Source organism: Cornus florida, unplaced genomic scaffold, assembly GCF_030987335.1.
Source record: "Cornus florida cultivar Cherokee Brave unplaced genomic scaffold, ASM3098733v1 CherokeeBrave_3.0.0_Hap2_Chr08, whole genome shotgun sequence".
In the NCBI taxonomy this organism is placed as follows: Eukaryota; Viridiplantae; Streptophyta; class Magnoliopsida; order Cornales; family Cornaceae; genus Cornus; species Cornus florida.
Genome location: NW_026775578.1, coordinates 13,560,579 through 13,579,790, shown reverse-complemented (window position 1 = coordinate 13,579,790; position 19,212 = coordinate 13,560,579). Strand labels below are relative to the sequence as shown.

Genomic DNA, 19,212 nt, shown 5'->3' with positions numbered 1-19,212 from the left:
ACACAACAGACATATACATACAACACTGATATATATATATATATACACAAGCCCAACACCAAATTGATAGCCCATGCGAGAGATAATAGAGAAGGAAGAGAGCAATAGTAAATTTGGTAATAGTTATATGTTGTGTTATATTTGATACAATATTTAGTAAAGTTATATTTTGACAGCTCATTTGGTATGCCATTGAAGAGTCCATTTTAAATCTATATGCTATATTTTAAAAATAACAATAACAATTCATTGGAATTGCTCATACATGGGGGGTATTATTTCCCCCGGTGGCCATGAAGTAATTAAGTTGGTGGGTTGGACCAAGCATTGAACGACACAGTACAATAGTCTAAGCCCCTCTTTTATTAGTGTGATACAATCATAAGTTCCAAATAAATCTTTCAAATGATCAATTATTTTATTTTATTTTATTTTTTTTATAAATTAGTTTTATCAATTAAATCGAATTAAAATTACTATATTCTTCATAAAATCAAATGCAATTTCTTTATCATATTGTGTTATTTATTTTAAGTTAGGACGAGAGCTAGAAATATCTAGAAGGAGAAGGAAAACTCCAACCAGTGTTTATACAAGTTGACTCATCATCAATTAGCAAAGAAATGTCAAATTCTTGGAAATATGAGTCTCAAAGAAATAAATAAAAAAAGAAAAAAAAGGGGGTTTAGTGAGAGATGCATGTACATTCCCAAATATAGGAGATGCAATTTGAATTTGGCACTGCTTCTTATTTCTTAGGTTTAAGGGATTTCATGGACATTTTTATTCTTTTGACTTGAGATATTGGGCTTAATAAGATTTTTTTTTAACAAATTATAACTAAATGTTGAGTTGATAATAATATGCCTTTTTATCTTCACACAACAAAATTCACTTTCAAGTTGAAAAAAAATAAAAAAAAATGAGGTGGTAATGTTTTCTATATATAAAAGGAACTTGACAATCAAGTTTTGTTGTCACAGATGTATTAAATATTAATTAGAGCATTTTAAAAATTGAGAGAGGTATTTTGTATTTATTATCAGACAAAAAATATTTATTGGACTGTATTGTTGGAGTGCTACAAAAAACAAATCGAACATTATAATATACTCAATTACTACTACTATTACTTATTTTATTATTTATTTTTTTTTTGAGGTGAAAACTAGATATCAACCTCAATGGCTTGGATCAACCCATTTGCCGATGAAGGCTGGTTGATGTACCATCAATTTTGCTGCCTAAACTCTCTCTCTCTCTCTCTCTCTCTCTCTCATGCACACACAAACAAATATCACACAAAAAATCAAATGACTTGCAGTGCCTAACCTGATCTGAAAAGAAAATGACTTGTTCCTTGTGGATAGAATGTGAACCCTATATTGCTAGCTTTCTTGAATCTCAGCCTATGATTGAAAATAGATATGAACTGAAAGATCACTACAAATTCTACAATGGAAATTATGATTGTAAAATCCAAAATATTGAATTAGTAGTCTGAAACCTTGAATTAATGTTCATACTACTACATTATTACTACTGCACGTGACCTGACACAAGAGACATTGGTCCATGTGGGGTTATGAACCTAAATGCTCTTGTGTAATCGCGTGTTGTAAATCCAACCGCAAAACCACCGTAGTGATGAAATTTCACTAGTAAATTTTTTGAAATTCAACTAACGCGTTTGTGAAATTTTTGCTTAATGTAATGATAAAATTTCAAAATATATGTGATATAGTTTACATATGTCACGAGAGACGATCTGAACCCGGTAACAGGATACCACTAAAAGAAGTGTAATGGAGAGAATTTGGATTGTTGTACTTAAAATTGTCAACTGAGATAACGGATTTAGCTATTTTCACTTGGAGATGGATTCAAGTGAATTATATGGGTATGTTTGACTAATGCTTTTGTTTTGTATTTTTAACTTTTGCTAGTGTACGGTAATGAAGCAAAAACACAAAGCATATTTGGTAACGTTTATTGTCATAGAATAACTAACGAAATTGAGGTCAAAATTGAAAGCATAAAAATGATATTTTTGTTTGTTTTTAAATGGTAACAAATTATTGTTCCAAAAAAAAAAAATAAAAAATGATCTAAAATGACATTTTAATTAGTTATTCAAATTTTCAAACTTGCAACACTTTTTAACAAATATGCTTTCATGTTTTTGTTTTAAAAAATCTTATAACAAATTTACATTATCAAATAAGTTTTGAACTCTAAAACAGAAACAGAAACTTTGTTTCTATTTAAGATCAAAACAAAAACATGAAACAAAAGCGGTTACCAAACAGACTACCAAATATTGAAGTTCCGGAGTTAAGTTCTCATGATGAAATCCATAATTGCGGATGCTTGTGTTTCAAAAAAATAAATAAAAGAAAAAAGAATTAAGTAATTTTGACAGGCATAGAGAGGTAATGTGTGTGTTACTGAAGCACAAGATATGCCTAAGTTATATAAGAATGCATCACCCCGTAATCACAAATGACCGCATAGCGCAGTGGATTAGCGCGTTTGACTTCGGATCAAAAGGTCGTGGGTTCGACTCCCACTGTGGTCGATTTATAACTTCCATTTTTTATTTTTTTCATTTATTTGCTCCACTTCTCTTTTACCTGTGGAGTGTAGTCAGTTCCAGTATTTTATTATGGTAACAAGAAGAGACATAAGACGTGTTTTGATCAAGCTTCTCATATTGCTCATGCCATTTCAGGTCTTTAAACGCTTTTGCTGTGCAGGAGTGACTCTTTCTGGTTCAGAGAACTGATGATGTCTCAGTCTCATGAATTTATTCCCTGGTAACATATTTGCTGTATTGACTTGACTTCTCTATCACCCGGGCTCCAAAGCTTGGTTGCTTTACTTTAAGGCTATGGATACTCCGTCGTTTCAGTCATTGCGCTACTGAGATTATAATGCTGATATCCAACAGTTAATATAAGAATGGTTCATCGTCTCCTTTGTGAATTTTTTTTTTCCCTTTTCTTTTGGTTTACCGTGTAACTTCATGACCCTAATTGGGAGAGTAGAATTGGGGGCTGGTTTTTCCCCTCTTTTTGGTGAATCATAAATTTCAATTTGCAGCCTACAGTATTTTTTTTTCAGTCATATATAGTAATTACATAAACCTGTGTAGTTTTTTTGTTCTTTGTTGCTCTTTTTTTATGTTGGAAACTTGGAGAATGCCCTCGTATTACCACGCACATTTTTTTTCCCCGGCAAACAATTCCACCATATCTATCAGAAAAAGAACAAGAGACAAAAACCCAAAACTACGTTCTCATTTAATAATGAGTCGCGGAAACCAAACAAGAAACTAATTTAAATCAAATAACAAGTATCCTCTGCATTTGAGAGTAGGTACCCCAAATCCCTCTTCCAAATCAAACCTACCGAACAAGTAAAAGTAAATCAAACTTTAATGGCATACTTTCTCAATGGAAAGTACATCTCTTTCTTTTTCTCCCTCTCGGTCTTCAAAGATGTCTGCATGAAGCACCAGAACAAAATAAGAGATTTGTTTTAACATTGGCGTGTTGAGACTTGAGACATACACAAGGGCATAACAATCAAAATTTAGCAATAACATTTTGGTGGATCTCCACATTTGACAATAATAGTTGTAGCAAAAAAAAAAAAAAAAAAAAAAAAAAAAAAAAAAAAAAAAAAGACATATACACTTGGCCATATCCTGGCATCATTTTAGTTTAAGATACAACCATTAGCCATATTGTGTCCTTATATTAGTTGAAGGTACAACCAGAAAACATATTGAGGCAACATGGTAATTATTACATAATGAAGCCATCAATCAAGGTAACATGGCATATACGCAACTGTAAACCTTAGCAACGTGGGAACCAGGAATGAAGGTGCTGAAATAGTTTAAGGTCCATTCATACCATAAATAGAACTAGAACGAGCAGGCAACATGTATTTTCTGCACATTAGAGAACAAGGTAACGAGACATCTATCTAGGTGACTATATAGTCCTGCTTTGTTTGTCAGTCTTATAAGAAACAAAGTTGATGGAGGTTCACTTTGGGTTTAAGAGCATCTTATTGCAGTGTCCAGGAGTGTAAGAAAGTCCAGAGGTGGTTCTCGATTAGAAGTGGAAGTAAATTGAGCATTGAGTGTCTTTTATAGATGAAAGAACTAAACTATCATAGAGTGGCTGTAGTTCATCACTATATTGGTAAAGAATTCCCATTCAATGTGGAACCAAATAAGCCAGCTGGAGGCTTTCCAAGGATGCCTAATTGATCTCATCAGCCAGAAATGCTCAATTTTAAAATATCCATTTAAAACAGCATGCAGGTGGCTTTTATTAGATCAGATTTGGGCTTCTAACAAAGAACTACCAGAAAAATATTTGACTCAAGGCCTTGGCGTAGAGATCATTGTGACATTTCCAAGGTCTCAACACAGGATTGGCAATGAGAACCTTATTTGTAACATCTGTTTTCATCCAGCTTAAGCCCCCTGCCTGTTTGGGTTATGTTGCGATGGTTCAGTTTAAATAATGAGAAGATGGATGAAATGACGAAATCAGTGTTTTTCCCAATAAAAGTTAAAGGTCTTTCAGGTCAACAGTTTCAAGGAAGAAACTGAGAGATCTAGAAAGACTTGAGGGGGTATTGGAAAAGAAAATGATCTTGAACTTCACAAAAATTTATGGACCAAATGCTTGACAAGACAAATTCGAGAATCTGGTTAGATTCAGCACACCTTTAAGCATCTCAGGAAAACAGGAAAATGCAGTACGAAAACAGAAGATGATATATCAAAGTCCTAGATGTAAAAATCTAATTAGAGGTTAACACAGATAACAAAGATCATCACCACATCTTTATGTTGTGCCCATATTTTCAGTCAACGAGTGTTTGAATTGAATATGATATGTATGACCATAAAATGAAGTTAGCTCAAGGACTGCCAAGGGGGCCATTTGATGTTTATCAGACACCTACTAATCTCTATGCATTTCCATATTTCACAAGAAAATAGTAGGGGTGCAAGTTGGACAGGCCCAGCGCAATCTTGGGTCACTGCGAGCCAACCTGACCTCAGGTGAGGTGGGTTGGGCCCTTTTTTTTTTTTTTTTTTTTTTTTCCTTGCCTGATTGGATATCTTACCAAACCAAGTAAAAGAAAAAAAATATTTGCAGCAATTGGGTAGGCCCACCTTTTTTTTTTTTCCTTCCCCTTTTTTGATATCTTACCAAACCAAGTAAAGCGGAAACTGAAAAATATTGTTTCCGACAACTACAATTACTTCCATACAAAACATAATCTGTCTAGAAACACAATTAAAAAAGAAAACTCAAAAACAACCCATGCACAAAGAAAAACCACAAATCACTTTCCTTTCTTCTGTAAACTTGAGCATTCCCTTTTCTATGATATCTGTAAGGACAACCCCAAAACACGGTTGTTTGAAAATATTTTCTATGTATATCAGAATAGAGTATTCTTAGCTGAGACTCGAACAAGAGAAAAAAAAAAAAAAGTGTTTCAGAGAGAAAGAGGTGAGGGAGACTCGAACTAGGAGGAGAACCCCGATGAATACGACAACAAGGGAAGACGACTGCAGTGGCGATGAGGGCAAGATGACATGAAATAACTCTCTTTCAAGAAACAACTCAGGAAAAGGGTAATTAACAATATTAATGAGAGCAAGACGATGGCAAAGACAGCGATAGATTCTCTGAATGAATACAACGACGGTGCAGGATTCTCAATTTTTATGCACAGTAAATAACACACAACGGCAGGACTAAGGATTAGGGTAATATAAACACGTAATCAACTGTTGGATCAAATAATTTAAGGGTTAGGATAATTTACATAAGTACGCAATTTGGGCCCGCCCGACTTGCACCCTAATAATATGTTCAATAAATTCCGTAGTCGCAATATAACTGAGATTGAAGATTTTTTTTAGGGATGCAAGTCGGGCTACCCAGCCCAAAAATTTTTGGGCTTAGGCCTGTTAGTCCAAAAATTAGGTTGGGATCAAGTTTAAATTTTTTAACCCGAGTGCCCATTTAGAGTTGGGCTCAAGTTGGAACGATTCTAACCTGATCAAATCCGAACTTGAATTGTATATTATCGTAAACCTTAAATTATTTGATCTAATGATTGGTTACTTGTGTATGAACCCTCAACCCTACTGTGCTGTGCTCTGAGAACTCTAGTTGTGTTCATCCATTGTGTTCATGCACTACTGAGAACGAGAATCCCTTGCCGGCATTAACGCCGCCTTGCTCTCACTGCCACCTTTGATTAGTCTTTACCTGAATTGTCTACCCTGAGCTCACCGGCAGGAAATGGCCAATTTTCAAATATCATTTTAAAGCAGCTCACATGTGACTTTTATTAGATCAGATATGGACTTCTAACAATGAACTACCAGAGAAATATTTGACAAAAGGCCTTATTTGTAACATCTGGTTTCATCCAGCTTAAGCCTCTGCCTGTTTGGGTTATGTCACAATGGTTCAGTTTAAATAATGAGAAGATGACTGAAATGATTAAATCAGTGATTTTCCCAATAAAAGTTAATGACCACTCAGGTCACCAGTTTTAGGGAAGAAACAGAGAGATTAGAAAGACTTGAGGGGATGTCCGGGAAGAAATGGATCTTGAACTTCACAGAAATTTATGGACAAAATACATGACAAGTCAATTCAAGAATTTAAGTTAAATTTAGCACATAGTTTAAACATTCTTAGTAAAACAGGAAAATGCAGTTACATAAACAGGACATGACATATTAAGATCCTAGATGTGAAACTCTAGTGGGAGGTTTAAGTCAAGACACAGATAATAAAGACCAACGCCACATTTTTTACCTTGTGCCCATATTTTCAGTCAGTGTGTTTGAATCAAATGAGTGATATGACCAATAAAACGGAGCTAATTCAAGGATTGTGGGCCTACTAATCTCTATGCATTTCCAAATTTCAGAAGAAAATAACTTAGATCTCAAAGAACGAATTTTATTGGACATAATATTAGAGGTAAAGACAATTAACACCTAAGCAAGGATTAAAGGTGCCAGATTAACCTGAAAAGAATAGAAATAAAGGTGGAGGATTATTACCTGGTGTTTGGTGAGGCGTCTTCGAATGGCTCTGGTCTTCTTGGGACGCAGATCAAGGGGCAGGTACTTCTTGTTCTTGTAGGCTTCCCTCAGAGCTGCCTTCTGTTTCTGCGAAATCACCGTCAAAACCTGCGCTATCGATAACCTAACCACCTTTCTGTATCCACAATGCACCAATTCAAATTTAATATGAATACAACATTTTAGTCCACACAGATACAAACTTATATATATAGAGAGAGAGAGACAGTGTGTCTGGGAGAATGGTACATACATCTTGGAGAGCTTGTTGGGGGCACCGCCGGTGACCTTGGCAACACGGAGGAGAGCAAGCTCTGCTTTCAGTTCTTTCAACTGGCCCAACAGTTCCGTTTTCGACTTACCCCTCAGCTCGTGAACCTTGATCCGAGCTATATATATATATATACACACATATATATTCACATACAAAAAGAACACCAAACAAGAAGAACAAAGAAAGAAAAGAGTCAGTTTGAAAAAAACGATGGAGATACACCTATATAAATATACATTAATGAAGAAATCAGAGTAGCATCGTTCATCGTTTTCTTCTTCTTACCCATGGCGTCTCTCTCTCTCTTTCTCTGTGCAAAAGCTAGAGCTGAAAATTAAACCCTAGTCCTCCACAGCGGGTCTGGAACCCTAATTCTAAAATCGCGGAATATGAATGGCAAGAACTGTGCAGGTTGTGCGAGGATGTGGGCTTGGTTACGGGCCTTAACATTTGATCTAGCCCATAATGGCCTATTTATTTATTTTTAGGGAGTCAATAAGCTGGATGCAAAAGGGGTGAATATGTCCAAGCCCAATAGGGTATAGTTTTTGTCTGGGCCAGGCCATCCACCAAGTGTCTGATCCATGGTGGCCCATATTATTATTATTATTATTTTTCTGGGGGACAAGGACGATGGTGGCCTTTAGCCCGTTAGAGCATTCTATAATTTAATACTGTGCACATGCACCGGGCAGTTACTACAAAATTTTTTTGGAGTGATCCGAGGAGATTCAAAGTTCGAGCTTCCAAAATGTGAAAAAGCCTTTGCCATTAGACTATTTTGTTGAATTTATTCACTTTTACATAGTTTCATAGAATTGAAACCTCAGCTTTACATGATACTCGGAGACAAAACTTTAGTAGTATCTTTCCTTAATTTTTATTGTCACCACTTTCTTTTACAGTTACGTACTAGTATTAAGTTCCTCTTCTACATTGCCAAAAAACTGGTATTGGATAACAATTACACCAAAATGGTGGTCGACTTCTTGATTTTGTATGGTAGTATATGAAAGAAATTTTTTTGTTAAAAATAAATAAATAAAATGTATATAAAATAACATTAATGTCGAAAATGGGCATATTAAATGATCATGCTCAACATCTCCAACACAAATACTAGTTTAGCTTGCATTAGAGACCATTAATTACTGCCCTTTCTTGTATAGACATATTGGAAAGCCAGAGCTTCACTGTTTATTTGTTAGTATTTGGCTTTCCTTCAAGAGAAGATTTTTTTTTTTTTTTTTTTTTTTTTTTTTTCCGGGTAATTAAAAAAATAATAATTACAGATTAACAGGAACTTGATGGTAAGTTCCTTTTCTAAAATATCTATAAAGGTAATGAAATCAGGAGTATCCTTCAACTTTTTCTTCAACAAACAAAATAGGATCACCCTTTTGCTTTCTACACCATGATGATAGGGACACACATACACTGGGGTGACAAAACCATGGTCTTTAGCAAAGTTAAAAAAAAAAGCCTTAATCCTCCAGTGAATTTAATTAACTTTTATTCCGAGAAAATCGCGATTCTTTTTCTTATAATTGGTATAATCATTGTGCCATCTTGTCAAAAAAGTTTGGAAGATCCAGTACTGCCAAAAAAATTTCCACAGAAAAGCACCAATTTCCACATTTACACGCTTTTCCAACCATTGAAGGACATCAAATGCAGACTATTCTGCAAATGAATAATATTTGTTTGATTAAATCTACTGAAAAAAAATGCTGCAAATGAATAATATTTGTTCGATTAAATCTATTTTATTGACTTATACTTATTGAAGATTAGTTTGATTATTATGGAACATATAGAATAAACTTTTGGAATCTTCCAATGAGTGAGTTGCAGAGACTTGTTGATCAGAAAAATGAGTCTTTGGTTGCATGAAGTTGTAATTAGTATTTGTGAGGGATGTGTGCAAATTTTAATTAGAAGGATTGTATTAATGGTCTTAAAAAAAACATTAACAAAGAAAACAAAATAATAATAAAAAAATGACAGAATATATAGATAGATTAGATATTGTTTTTTCTTGGTGATCTTAATGTTGTTAGCCCATCAAAATCAAATTAGAGACTTTTGTCACACCTACATCTGGACCATCCACAAACTCTATCACTACAAAATAATATCTAAGAAAAAGCTAGTTCCGCATTAAAGCTATATATGTCAGCGAGCATGGGACATTCAATTCTGAATTGTAAGAAATATAGTTAAAATTTTGAATTGGAGTAAATTTTAATTTTTTTCAATTCAAAATTAAAAACGTGAATTCAATACTCCAAAACACAACGTGCCTGTTTGTTCATAAAATTTTCTCAATTAATCTTCTTTCAATATCTAGGAGTTTGGTGGGGAGAGTAGTGATAAGTAATTTATCAGTTGTCAGATAGTGATAGTGAAACTGTGAAAAAGTGAACAATAAGGTGGGTCTGCATTCTTTTGCAGAGAAAGAAGATACACAGAATCACAAACAGAGACATGAAGCAACTAACAACTGTGGATTCATTTAATTAATTAAAGAGGAACATAAAGCAGAAAGAGGGAAAAAGAGAACACATAATTAAAAAAAGTTTAAAATTTTTAATCTACTCAAGGGACCCTTTAATCCCTCCACTAAATTGAAAGCCCCACAGCTTTAAACGCGTGATTACAAAACAAATGCCTTGAATATGACCCCACACGACAATATAATTCTACGAAACATTGGATAAAGTACTTAAAAAAAATGCCTTCAGGAATAATTTACTAGGTGCATGTGTGTGTGAGAGAGGGAGAGAGAGGAGAGAGTAATGCAAGTTCATTGGATTTCACAATTTTAATTTCTATGGCATGGAAAGAAGTTCCAACTTTCCTTCAGAGGGAAAAGTATAAGAGAAATATTAAATGCAGTCGCCAGTCTTGTCACGAGACTCACAATATTTAAAGATTGTACAGTGTATAGCCCGAAACTCTTATAGATACTTAAAATTACTTCGATAAGAATGTAATAATAAGACCTAGTATTTATTTTAAAGTTGATTCTAGTCTAGTCCAACAAGAAGCAACTGAGTACAAAACTTTCTGATTATCATGGCAATTCTGGGACCCCAATCAGAACATTTTCGTCAAAAATGGAGGCTGTTGGAGGATTCTGGTTATTAAACATCATTACACACATTGCCGACTTAGTACAGTAATGCTAATCAGTTAGCAATAAAGAGCGTGTAATTATTACAATATCAACTTTATCATCCACTTAGAATGTTAAGAAATTGAATTATATCTAACATAAAGGAACACACGGAAGCCATTACTGAGTTTAATCATTACAATTACACGATATATATAACAAATTTATACTACTTTAATAAACAAGGATATATATATATATATATATATATATATATATATATAAAATGCAGTTCACTTTGAATAAATTCTTAGAGTTACCAGTAATTTGTTTGCTTTTTCTGATGGTGTGTGTCAATGATTTTGGCTGTAATTTTTTATGAATTTCATTCAATTCTATATTTGCCACCATTAAGAAAGGACCGAATCATTTAGTTTTGAATAATGATTCTTAGACCTAATCTCGACCGAATTATTTGGTCTCAATAGCATTATACTTTGACATATCGAATATATAAAGAGTAATGATGCCTTTGATGACACACGACTTGTGGGAGGCTCACAGCTACATGAGACTGTGTGACACTTTTGGAATTTGGCATATATAAATTATGGTATTGGATGATAATTAATTACACAAATTATTCTCTCTCTGATTTGTATGTTTTTCATATCTTCTTGTTTATTTCTCGGAAAACACATATTGGATAAATTATACACTCTTCTGAATAGGGTGAGTCTGCGAGGGTCAACTTGTGTGATTAATTTTAGTAATTAGGAATTTAAGATACAAAACCGACACTAAATGAGATAACATCACATGCCTTTCTGCGCATCTTTAGCTGTATTTCAGATGCAGATACCCCACCTTAGCTCATTCTTACTTTGTCTTCTTCATCTTCTTATATAATTTATTGCCATTCCATTCAATTTACCAGAATCAAACAATACTCACTATTGACCGTTGCCTTGTCTCATCCATTTTTAATCCCGTAATTAGGGTTCAAATTCTGCTTCTCCATCAACTTTCATTCAACTCGATGACATCTATTATTAAGTTATTAATCCATACTCAAACCAAAAGGAATAGTTAAACTAAAGTTTATGAATCTGTTACATGTGAAATAATAATTGATTTATTGTTAAATCGATCAAAAATTCGTCTGCAATATCATTCTAGGATTGCCCAAAAACTATGGAGTAGACCTAGCCACAGCTCTAATCCATGTTCGGAAATTCATTTTTACCAGCACGAGGATAAAATGGTCATTCCCAAAAATAAAAAATAAAAAATAAAAAATAAAAAAAAATGAAAAAGGCTATGATACAATACTTGCGGCTATTTCTCTGTGAAGTCCATAGACTTAATGTAACAAAATGATGTGGTAATAATAAGACTACTTGGTTATGAAAGTTGCCTCATGCTGCTATTTAGTGGTAGTAATCATGATTACACAAAGATGAACACAAATTGTTTACCCATCCCAAAAACAAAAGTTGAACACTACTTTAAAGGTCCAGAGAAATCATGTACCCTCCTAGGGTTTCATTATTCATTAATTCAGTTCTGGTGGGACAAGAAAAAGAAAAAGAATATAAATAAATAAATAAATAAAGCAAGTAGTCTCTGATCTCTCTCTTTCTAATCCACCTACTTTATAAGGAGGTCAATTAGCCTCATTTTGAAAAACTTTGTCATAGTCTCTCTTGCACATTCACTATCCCATCCATTGCTTCTCTCTTTGAGCCATTTCTTTGCTTTCTCACAAACATGAAACGCATGGACCTATTCTGTGCTTCTCCAGCTTCCACAGCCATATGTTCAAGCATGGAACAACGGTCCATGGTCCGCCATGCCACAAGGCCAATCGATCGCCATAGCCACCGTCTCGGTGATCGAAGGAAAGGCCGAACACCTATCACTTGTTCTTCTCAACTACCCATTGATCCAAAAACTTATTATCAGAAGTATCAAAAGAGTTCTAGTGCTAAGCAAAATGATGTACAACGTAGACGAAGCTCGGCTGACATAGCTGATCTACCTAGTCCTGCTGCTTCTTCTAGGTATCTCTTGAGTGACACCCCTTTTTTCAGCTTGTTATCGGATTCAGATCATCTCAAAGCACTGGTTCCTAGTCAACCTATGAGGCCGAGGCCAAGGCCTCCTCAGAGCTCAAATAATTGTCCTGCTTTAAGATCATTGTCAACTGGTTCTCGCCCTCATGAGCAGGTTTTTGTACTTCTTCTTCTTCTTTCATTAAATCTACTACTAACAAAATAGTTAATAAAAAAAAAAAATTTAATAGGAAATTGGACAAACAAGGTTTGTGCAATTTTTAGTTATAATTATGATAATTATTCTTTATTAATATGCCTTTGTAGGTCGTGGAATTGAGGGTCTCACTGCATTGCAAGGGATGTGAAGGAAAAGTTCGAAAACATATCTCTAGAATGGAAGGTAAGTGTCACACACTACAATTACATTTTTCTGACCAAGTTCTTAATTAGTTTAATGGGTAATTCATTGAAAATTAAGACTACAATATAAATTAATGGTTTCGGATAATTTTGTGCAGGGGTGAAATCATTCAGTATAGATTTGGCCACAAAGAAAGTGACTATCATAGGCAATGTGACCCCATTGGATGTACTCACTAGCATTTCGAGGGTGAAGAGCGCGCAGTTTTGGCCATCTCCAACTTCTTCTTCATCATCATCATCACCTTCGTCGTTGTCCTCACCAGCAGTTGGCCTGAGTTAATTACTAGCTAAAAGCTCTTAGGAAACCAGCCTGTTCTTTTCTACTTTTTGCCTTGTAATGAAATTAATTAGTGTGAAATCTCAGCATGGTGTGTGTGTTTGAATAACTAGTTAGATGTTTAATTACTTACTAATTATGTAATTTAAATGTAAATCTGATTATGATCGAGATCACTTCAGATCCTAATCCTCGTGTTGTTCAAAATAATGTAAAAAGTACTAAAAGAGACTGTTGTGTTTCTCTTGTACTCTCTGCTTATCATGCTCTTGGAACAAACAATTTGTGCCTTTTTTAAGATATTCCCTTTTCCTTTGTTTAATTCTGAAAAACTTCTTAGGCTGGCAATGGCATGTTCTCCTCTGAACACCATGTCCTCTTGTTTACTACTTCCCGTAAGATGTGATATATATGTGTACATATATCACACATGCATCAAAATATATAGATATGGTTATATATATATATATATATATATAAGAATCATGAAGTGATAACATTTAGCAAGAAGTGAAATTGCATAAGCATCAAAGATTCAAAATCTATATGAATAATAATGTTACAAAAGCTAAAGATCTTTATGAAGACTTGGATCAAACACCATCATGATTTCGAAGCACGAGTACGTATTACACACAGTTGATGCATGATTGAGTGGTGAGTGTGGGTGGTAGTAAGATTATAACAGCATAGTCATCATCATGACAAGGTGTGGAGACTGAGGAATGCATGCGAGTGGCAATGGAATGGGATGGTGGGCACTCAAGGACATGCAAGGTCTTATGGGGTTGGACACAGACATAACACACTTTTTCTTTTCTGTTCTTTTCTTTTGGGCGTGTTGTGTGCCCATGGAAGTGGGTTATTGTGTCTGTTTGCAAGGTTTTGAATTTGGTTGTGATTTTACAAGTTGTGACATTAATTTCCACATTGTACATAAATGCACCCCTATACCAACAGAACCGTATTAAACTGTTACTTCTGTTTAGTTTTTTTACGATTTAATTCCGATTCAAGATTCATTTGAACTCAACCGTAAGCTAATTATATATAATGATAATAATATAACAAGTCACAAAACTTGTATTTGTTTTGATATTCATGTGATTGACAATGAGTTTGTTTCCACAATATATACATATATGAAAAGTAGACATATTGTTCCCAAATTCCCACGTAATATCAAAAGAGAGTTATGATTTAGAAACCGAACATTTCTTTCACGATTTGGTTCGATTCGGTTTAGTTTCATTTATCATCGATTTCGATTTTGCTTATAATTTTTTAAGAATCATTGAGAACGGTTCGATTTCGATTTAACCTAAAACTGTACCGATCAAACTGTGTGCACTCTTTACAGTCTTGACTTAACGGTAAGGCTATTTTATTATGGCTTGAAAATTACGGGTTCAAAATTAAGAACTACTTTTCCATGCTAACATAATAATGCATACATTTGATCCTTTTCTGATCCCGTAATGGCGAGAATTTCGTACCCTGTATTACATACTTAGGCAGTTGTCAACATGGTTTTAAACGGCTCCAATCTTGGTGGCAGTCCTCGTCACTGAGTAGCACCTCCATGGGATGAACCTAATGATGACAGGAAGGCTGTACTTTCTGGTTGGGATTCCATTTCCAATTTTCCAATGGTGGGGCTAATTTGTGTCCTTTGTTTCCTTCTCTGTTTTTGCTTTTGGTACTCTCTAACCTCCCCTAACAAACTGGTAGGACAAAAGGGAATTAGAATAGATACAGAAGCAAAGCCAAAGTTCCAAATCCCCCTATCTTCACTGATCATTTCATTATAATTTCCTTCTCTTTCTTTCTTTCTTTTTTTCTTTCTTTCATTTCCTTTCTCTTTTTTATTTGGAACTTTATTTTCTTTGACTAAATCTTGGACGGCCGGAAAACAAAATACCAAAAAAAACAAGTTGAATTTGTTTTGGTCCATCCATTAAAGGATTATATTATTTATGTTAAAGAAATTTGTTGACTTGGACGGCGCACCATCAATGGTGATGGGGTCACAGAACCTATCTTTAATTTATGAGGAGGTGTTTGGATATATGGACCCCACTAATCTAAGTATTTGAGAAGATCCTGTATTTTACACGGTTCAGATTGAACCACATAGTCCTCTTATTGGGTAATTTGGTTTAGACCATCCAAAAAATAGCAAATCCTCATTTCCCTATAGGAGAGGATCATAAAATATTTAGACGGTCCAGATCTTATCACACAATCCAACCACTAGTTAATTTTGACTCTCAACTTATTTGCAAACTTGAAATATGTATAATCACTCACTTAAATTGAGTGATTTGATTTAGACCATCTCAATCACCATGTAGTATAAACGTAAATTTCGCATGGTGTTGGTATAATTTTTTTTAATTTTTTTAAAAACAATGCTTAGGTTCTCTCCATACCATTCTCACTAGTGATGTAAATCAATAATAAATATACATATCATTTTTAATTACTAAATTTAATATGGTGGGTAAATACTCATTTACCAAATTACAAAGATGGTAATTTACTATTAGTCCACATCACTAATGAGGATGGTGTAGATCCTCACTAATGAAGATCTAACTATTGTTTTTTTTTTTTTTTTTTTAATTAATAAATTTTAGTTCCAATTCAAAGTTCAAATAGATCATAAAAATCAAGATCATATAAAATAAAAAATAAATAAATAAATAAATAAGAGAAAAGGTTGAAAATGATAGAGGAAGAACCAGGCTAGAAATGTCACAAATATGCCCGTGTGATCAAAGCATTTTTGTTTGGTTCCTCTGCTTTATGTGGCATGATTCTATATAATATTTGTTGTATTAACCCTCTTTATAGTTTATCCGTAACTCACCGTTGAAATTTGTACAACAGATAACATATTCAATGTGTTAAAAGAAAAGAAGAAAAATTCATCATTGACTGTTTGTGACTTATTTGATTATAAAAACAGTACGGCAAGACCCATCACTCACCTAATACTCCGTATACGTTTAAAAAAAAAATAAAAAAAAATGAAAAAACTAATACTCCATATGATATTTATAGGTTACACATCATTATCAAGTAATTTATATATAATCCAAGAAAATACCATTAGAAATAAAACTGTCACGGGTTCTCTTATGGTGTCTATCAATCCATTGTCTTGAAAGGAACCCTCACCATAAACTCATATTATTATTTTTGAAATACGAATTTTCATTGACCATATGTAAATCTCATTCTTGCGAGAGCATGAATCTAGTGCAGTACATCCAGCACAATTATTATATTGTATTAGTTGGTTCATAAGACTCACATGTATGGTTACTCACATTGCTTGCTAAACCGAGAATTCCACTTGTGAATGAATATCATATTGCGCAGGTATACTAATGACAATATGACATGGTCAAGTTCGATAATCACACCAAGGGCTACTAAGCACGTATGAACAGATTTGTAGAGGATATTTAACTCTGTTGAAGATTGAGGCAAATGGGTGCGGGAGTAAGAATGGGAGCTTAAAAGAGGCAAAATTTAAATTCTGATGTAGCAACAGAAACGAGAATGAACACAAAGTGTTAGAGCACGCTAGATTAATTAAAAAAATTATGTGGCTTAAAAGTTTGTGCCAGCCCAATACTTACCAACATAATAATGGGCTGAACATGGGCTTATGTCTTCATGGGCGGACAGGGACTCTTAAACATACAAATATTGAATGCTCTTATAAGTGCCTCTTGCACATCAACACTACTATTTCACAATTTATTAAAAATTGTGAAAATCTAAAGGATCATGAGATCTTTGTCAAATTGGGCTTATGGGCTTTATTAATGTTCAAAATTCTGGATTAACCTCCACAACATTCAATCGACTAGATCAGAACTAATTAAAATATAACCCAAAGTTTTAGAATAAATCATGGTTAATTACTCAATTCTCACCAAGATTATTAAATGCCTGGCTGCTTCTATAAGTAGTTGGTCACATGGTTTTGTCCTGTAACACCAACAGAAATTTTGAATGGGGTTGCAAATTTGCTGTGTTCACTACCTCTTTGTTTACTAGAAATTGTTAATGGATTGTAATTGAACTTTTTTCACAAGAAATTTAAATTGAATCTTACTCTGCAAATCAAATTGCCACACATTTTTGACAAGCACACAATGTCCTCGATCTAGCACTCAAATCTCTCAAACAGAGATCATAGTAAACACACTAGTAAGCAAGATACACATTAATTAGCAGCAGCGTCTCCACCCCATCAGTACTATGCTGGTTTGCAGCTGCAGGAAAGGTCTTCACCGTGGCATATCCCTTGGCATTGACATACATTCCGGTGCCACCCATTATCGCGAGCCATGATTCCGACACAGCTGTTCGATGAACTCCAAAGAAGCTGAGACTTTCGACATAGGTACCACTCAAAAACATTGCAGTGAAAGCCATGGTCTGGCTGTTACCGTCCTCTGAGCTCGAGACATAAAACCCTGGTGCCTTTCCAACTAGGCCTGACCCAAGCTCATGCCCTTCAGTGAGTTCATCATCAAACACTGTCATTGTCCCGAACATAAGCTTTTGCAGGCTCGTCCCATCAGGCAGTTGGGCACCATTCAGGACTGGAAAGTCCGGACCAACATTGATCATGTTGTTTCCGTTGTTCTGAATCACCTTAGATGTGGTACGGTACCGCCTGGGCCGGTGAGGAATGGGATGTTGTTGTTGTTGATGATGCCACTGTTGCCATTGTTTACAGGGACACCATTGTTAACCGGAAGGACTGCGCCATTAGGCTTGGCGAACGGGACTTGGCCGCTGACAGCCGGGTGAATTGGTTACCACTCCGGCCATGGCTCTGGCCTAGGGGTTGGACCCGCCAAGTATGTCATGCATGAAGAAGGACAATGTGTGGTCAGGGCCTGAATTGGCGCCCAATGCAGCATTAGTGGCAGCAGTTGGGTCAGTACCAAAGGGTGTCACACTCGGAACAGGGGTTTCAACGGCCTCAGGTGCCGTGACCGGGACAGCTAAGGAGCTGTTCTCATTGAGGTTTCGAGCTGAGGCTGCATATGCGATTGTGAGGGCTAAGAGAAGTAGTAGGGGGACTATGTGACTGAGTGGTTTATGAGTAGTCATGAGAAGATGTTAAGAGTGTTTGAGAATGAGAATGTTTGATTTCTTTGTTGCGGTGATAGTTGTTTGTGTACTTATACATAATAATATAGTAGCATGTGAATGGAAGAGCAAAAGTTTTAGAAAAATAAGATGGAGTTGATGAGATGGGGTAGGTACTTGGGTTTCCCACTTCTGGGTGTTTTGGTTACAACTTGTAAACCAAAGGCTTAATGTTTTGAATGTGGATTAGATAAAAGGGATTATAAGATAGATTTCTCTAGAACTTGTACACCAATTTAGATATATAATTTTGTCACAAAAATTATTATGTTTTGGAACCAGATGCTTAAAACAGGGATGATGGAGGCTAGGCTCTGTAATTTTAAATAACTAGTCCCTAAATATAATAATTGGTCCGGGTTTGGTAATGGCGTCAAACTGTGGGGCATTAAATAGCAGCAAAAACTCGCAAGGGTCCGCTCTTGATTGTATCAAACCAAATCGTAAAAAATGGTTCGATTTGGTTCTCTACGATTTTGAACTTTTTTATAGTTTTATTTTCCCAACTTTTTTATACTTCAATTCAATATATATAAAAATTAAAATATATATTATAAATAATATAATATTTTATCATGTATTATATAATATATAGTTGAGTGGTTAATGAGTAATGATTTATTGCTGATGCTCACAACATACTTTCTCCGGGCCAAGCATGATAACTGTTACATATGATTTAAGTGTAAAAGAGATTAGTAGGAAAAATAAAAAATAATCATATCCCATAGTTGCCAT

The 19,212-nt window shown here is 34.7% G+C and overlaps 2 protein-coding genes, 1 non-coding gene and 1 pseudogene across 3 annotated transcripts; 2 read left to right on the top strand and 2 right to left on the bottom strand.

Moving 5' to 3' along the window:
- The first annotated feature begins 2,504 nt into the window (after positions 1-2,504).
- Positions 2,505-2,578, top strand: TRNAR-UCG (transfer RNA arginine (anticodon UCG)). The gene has a single exon. It is a non-coding gene; the product is annotated as a tRNA-Arg (tRNA).
- Positions 2,579-3,275: 697 nt separating this feature from the next.
- LOC132269492 (large ribosomal subunit protein uL29-like) lies at positions 3,276-7,845 on the bottom strand. Its single transcript, XM_059770692.1, has 4 exons — positions 7,704-7,845; positions 7,398-7,533; positions 7,124-7,280; positions 3,276-3,504 (listed from the first exon to the last, which is right to left on the bottom strand). Exons 1-4 carry the CDS (start codon positions 7,705-7,707, stop codon positions 3,430-3,432), a joined length of 372 nt encoding a protein of 123 aa, XP_059626675.1. The 5' UTR covers positions 7,708-7,845; the 3' UTR covers positions 3,276-3,429.
- A 4,392-nt stretch (positions 7,846-12,237) lies between these two features.
- Positions 12,238-13,575, top strand: LOC132268422 (protein SODIUM POTASSIUM ROOT DEFECTIVE 2-like). Its single transcript, XM_059769270.1, has 3 exons — positions 12,238-12,765; positions 12,918-12,993; positions 13,112-13,575. The coding sequence occupies exons 1-3, from the start codon at positions 12,307-12,309 to the stop codon at positions 13,294-13,296; spliced, it is 720 nt and encodes a 239-aa protein (XP_059625253.1). The 5' UTR covers positions 12,238-12,306; the 3' UTR covers positions 13,297-13,575.
- Positions 13,576-17,434: 3,859 nt separating this feature from the next.
- Positions 17,435-18,287, bottom strand: LOC132268420 (dirigent protein 25-like; annotated as a pseudogene).
- Between the last annotated feature and the right edge of the window lie 925 nt (positions 18,288-19,212).

What these genes read in the sequence shown, in the direction of transcription:
- LOC132269492 (XM_059770692.1), bottom strand. An exon ending in CCCAACAAGCTCTCCAAGAT is followed by an intron (nt 7,281 to 7,397) that starts GTATGTACCATT and finishes TTGTGGATACAG; the next exon opens with AAAGGTGGTTAGGTTATCGA. An exon ending in GACGCCTCACCAAACACCAG is followed by an intron (nt 3,505 to 7,123) that starts GTAATAATCCTC and finishes TGCTTCATGCAG; the next exon opens with ACATCTTTGAAGACCGAGAG.
- LOC132268422 (XM_059769270.1), top strand. Translation starts at nt 12,307, where the DNA reads ATGAAACGCATGGACCTATTCTGTGCTTCTCCAGCTTCCACAGCCATA. An exon ending in GTTCTCGCCCTCATGAGCAG is followed by an intron (nt 12,766 to 12,917) that starts GTTTTTGTACTT and finishes ATGCCTTTGTAG; the next exon opens with GTCGTGGAATTGAGGGTCTC. An exon ending in ACATATCTCTAGAATGGAAG is followed by an intron (nt 12,994 to 13,111) that starts GTAAGTGTCACA and finishes AATTTTGTGCAG; the next exon opens with GGGTGAAATCATTCAGTATA.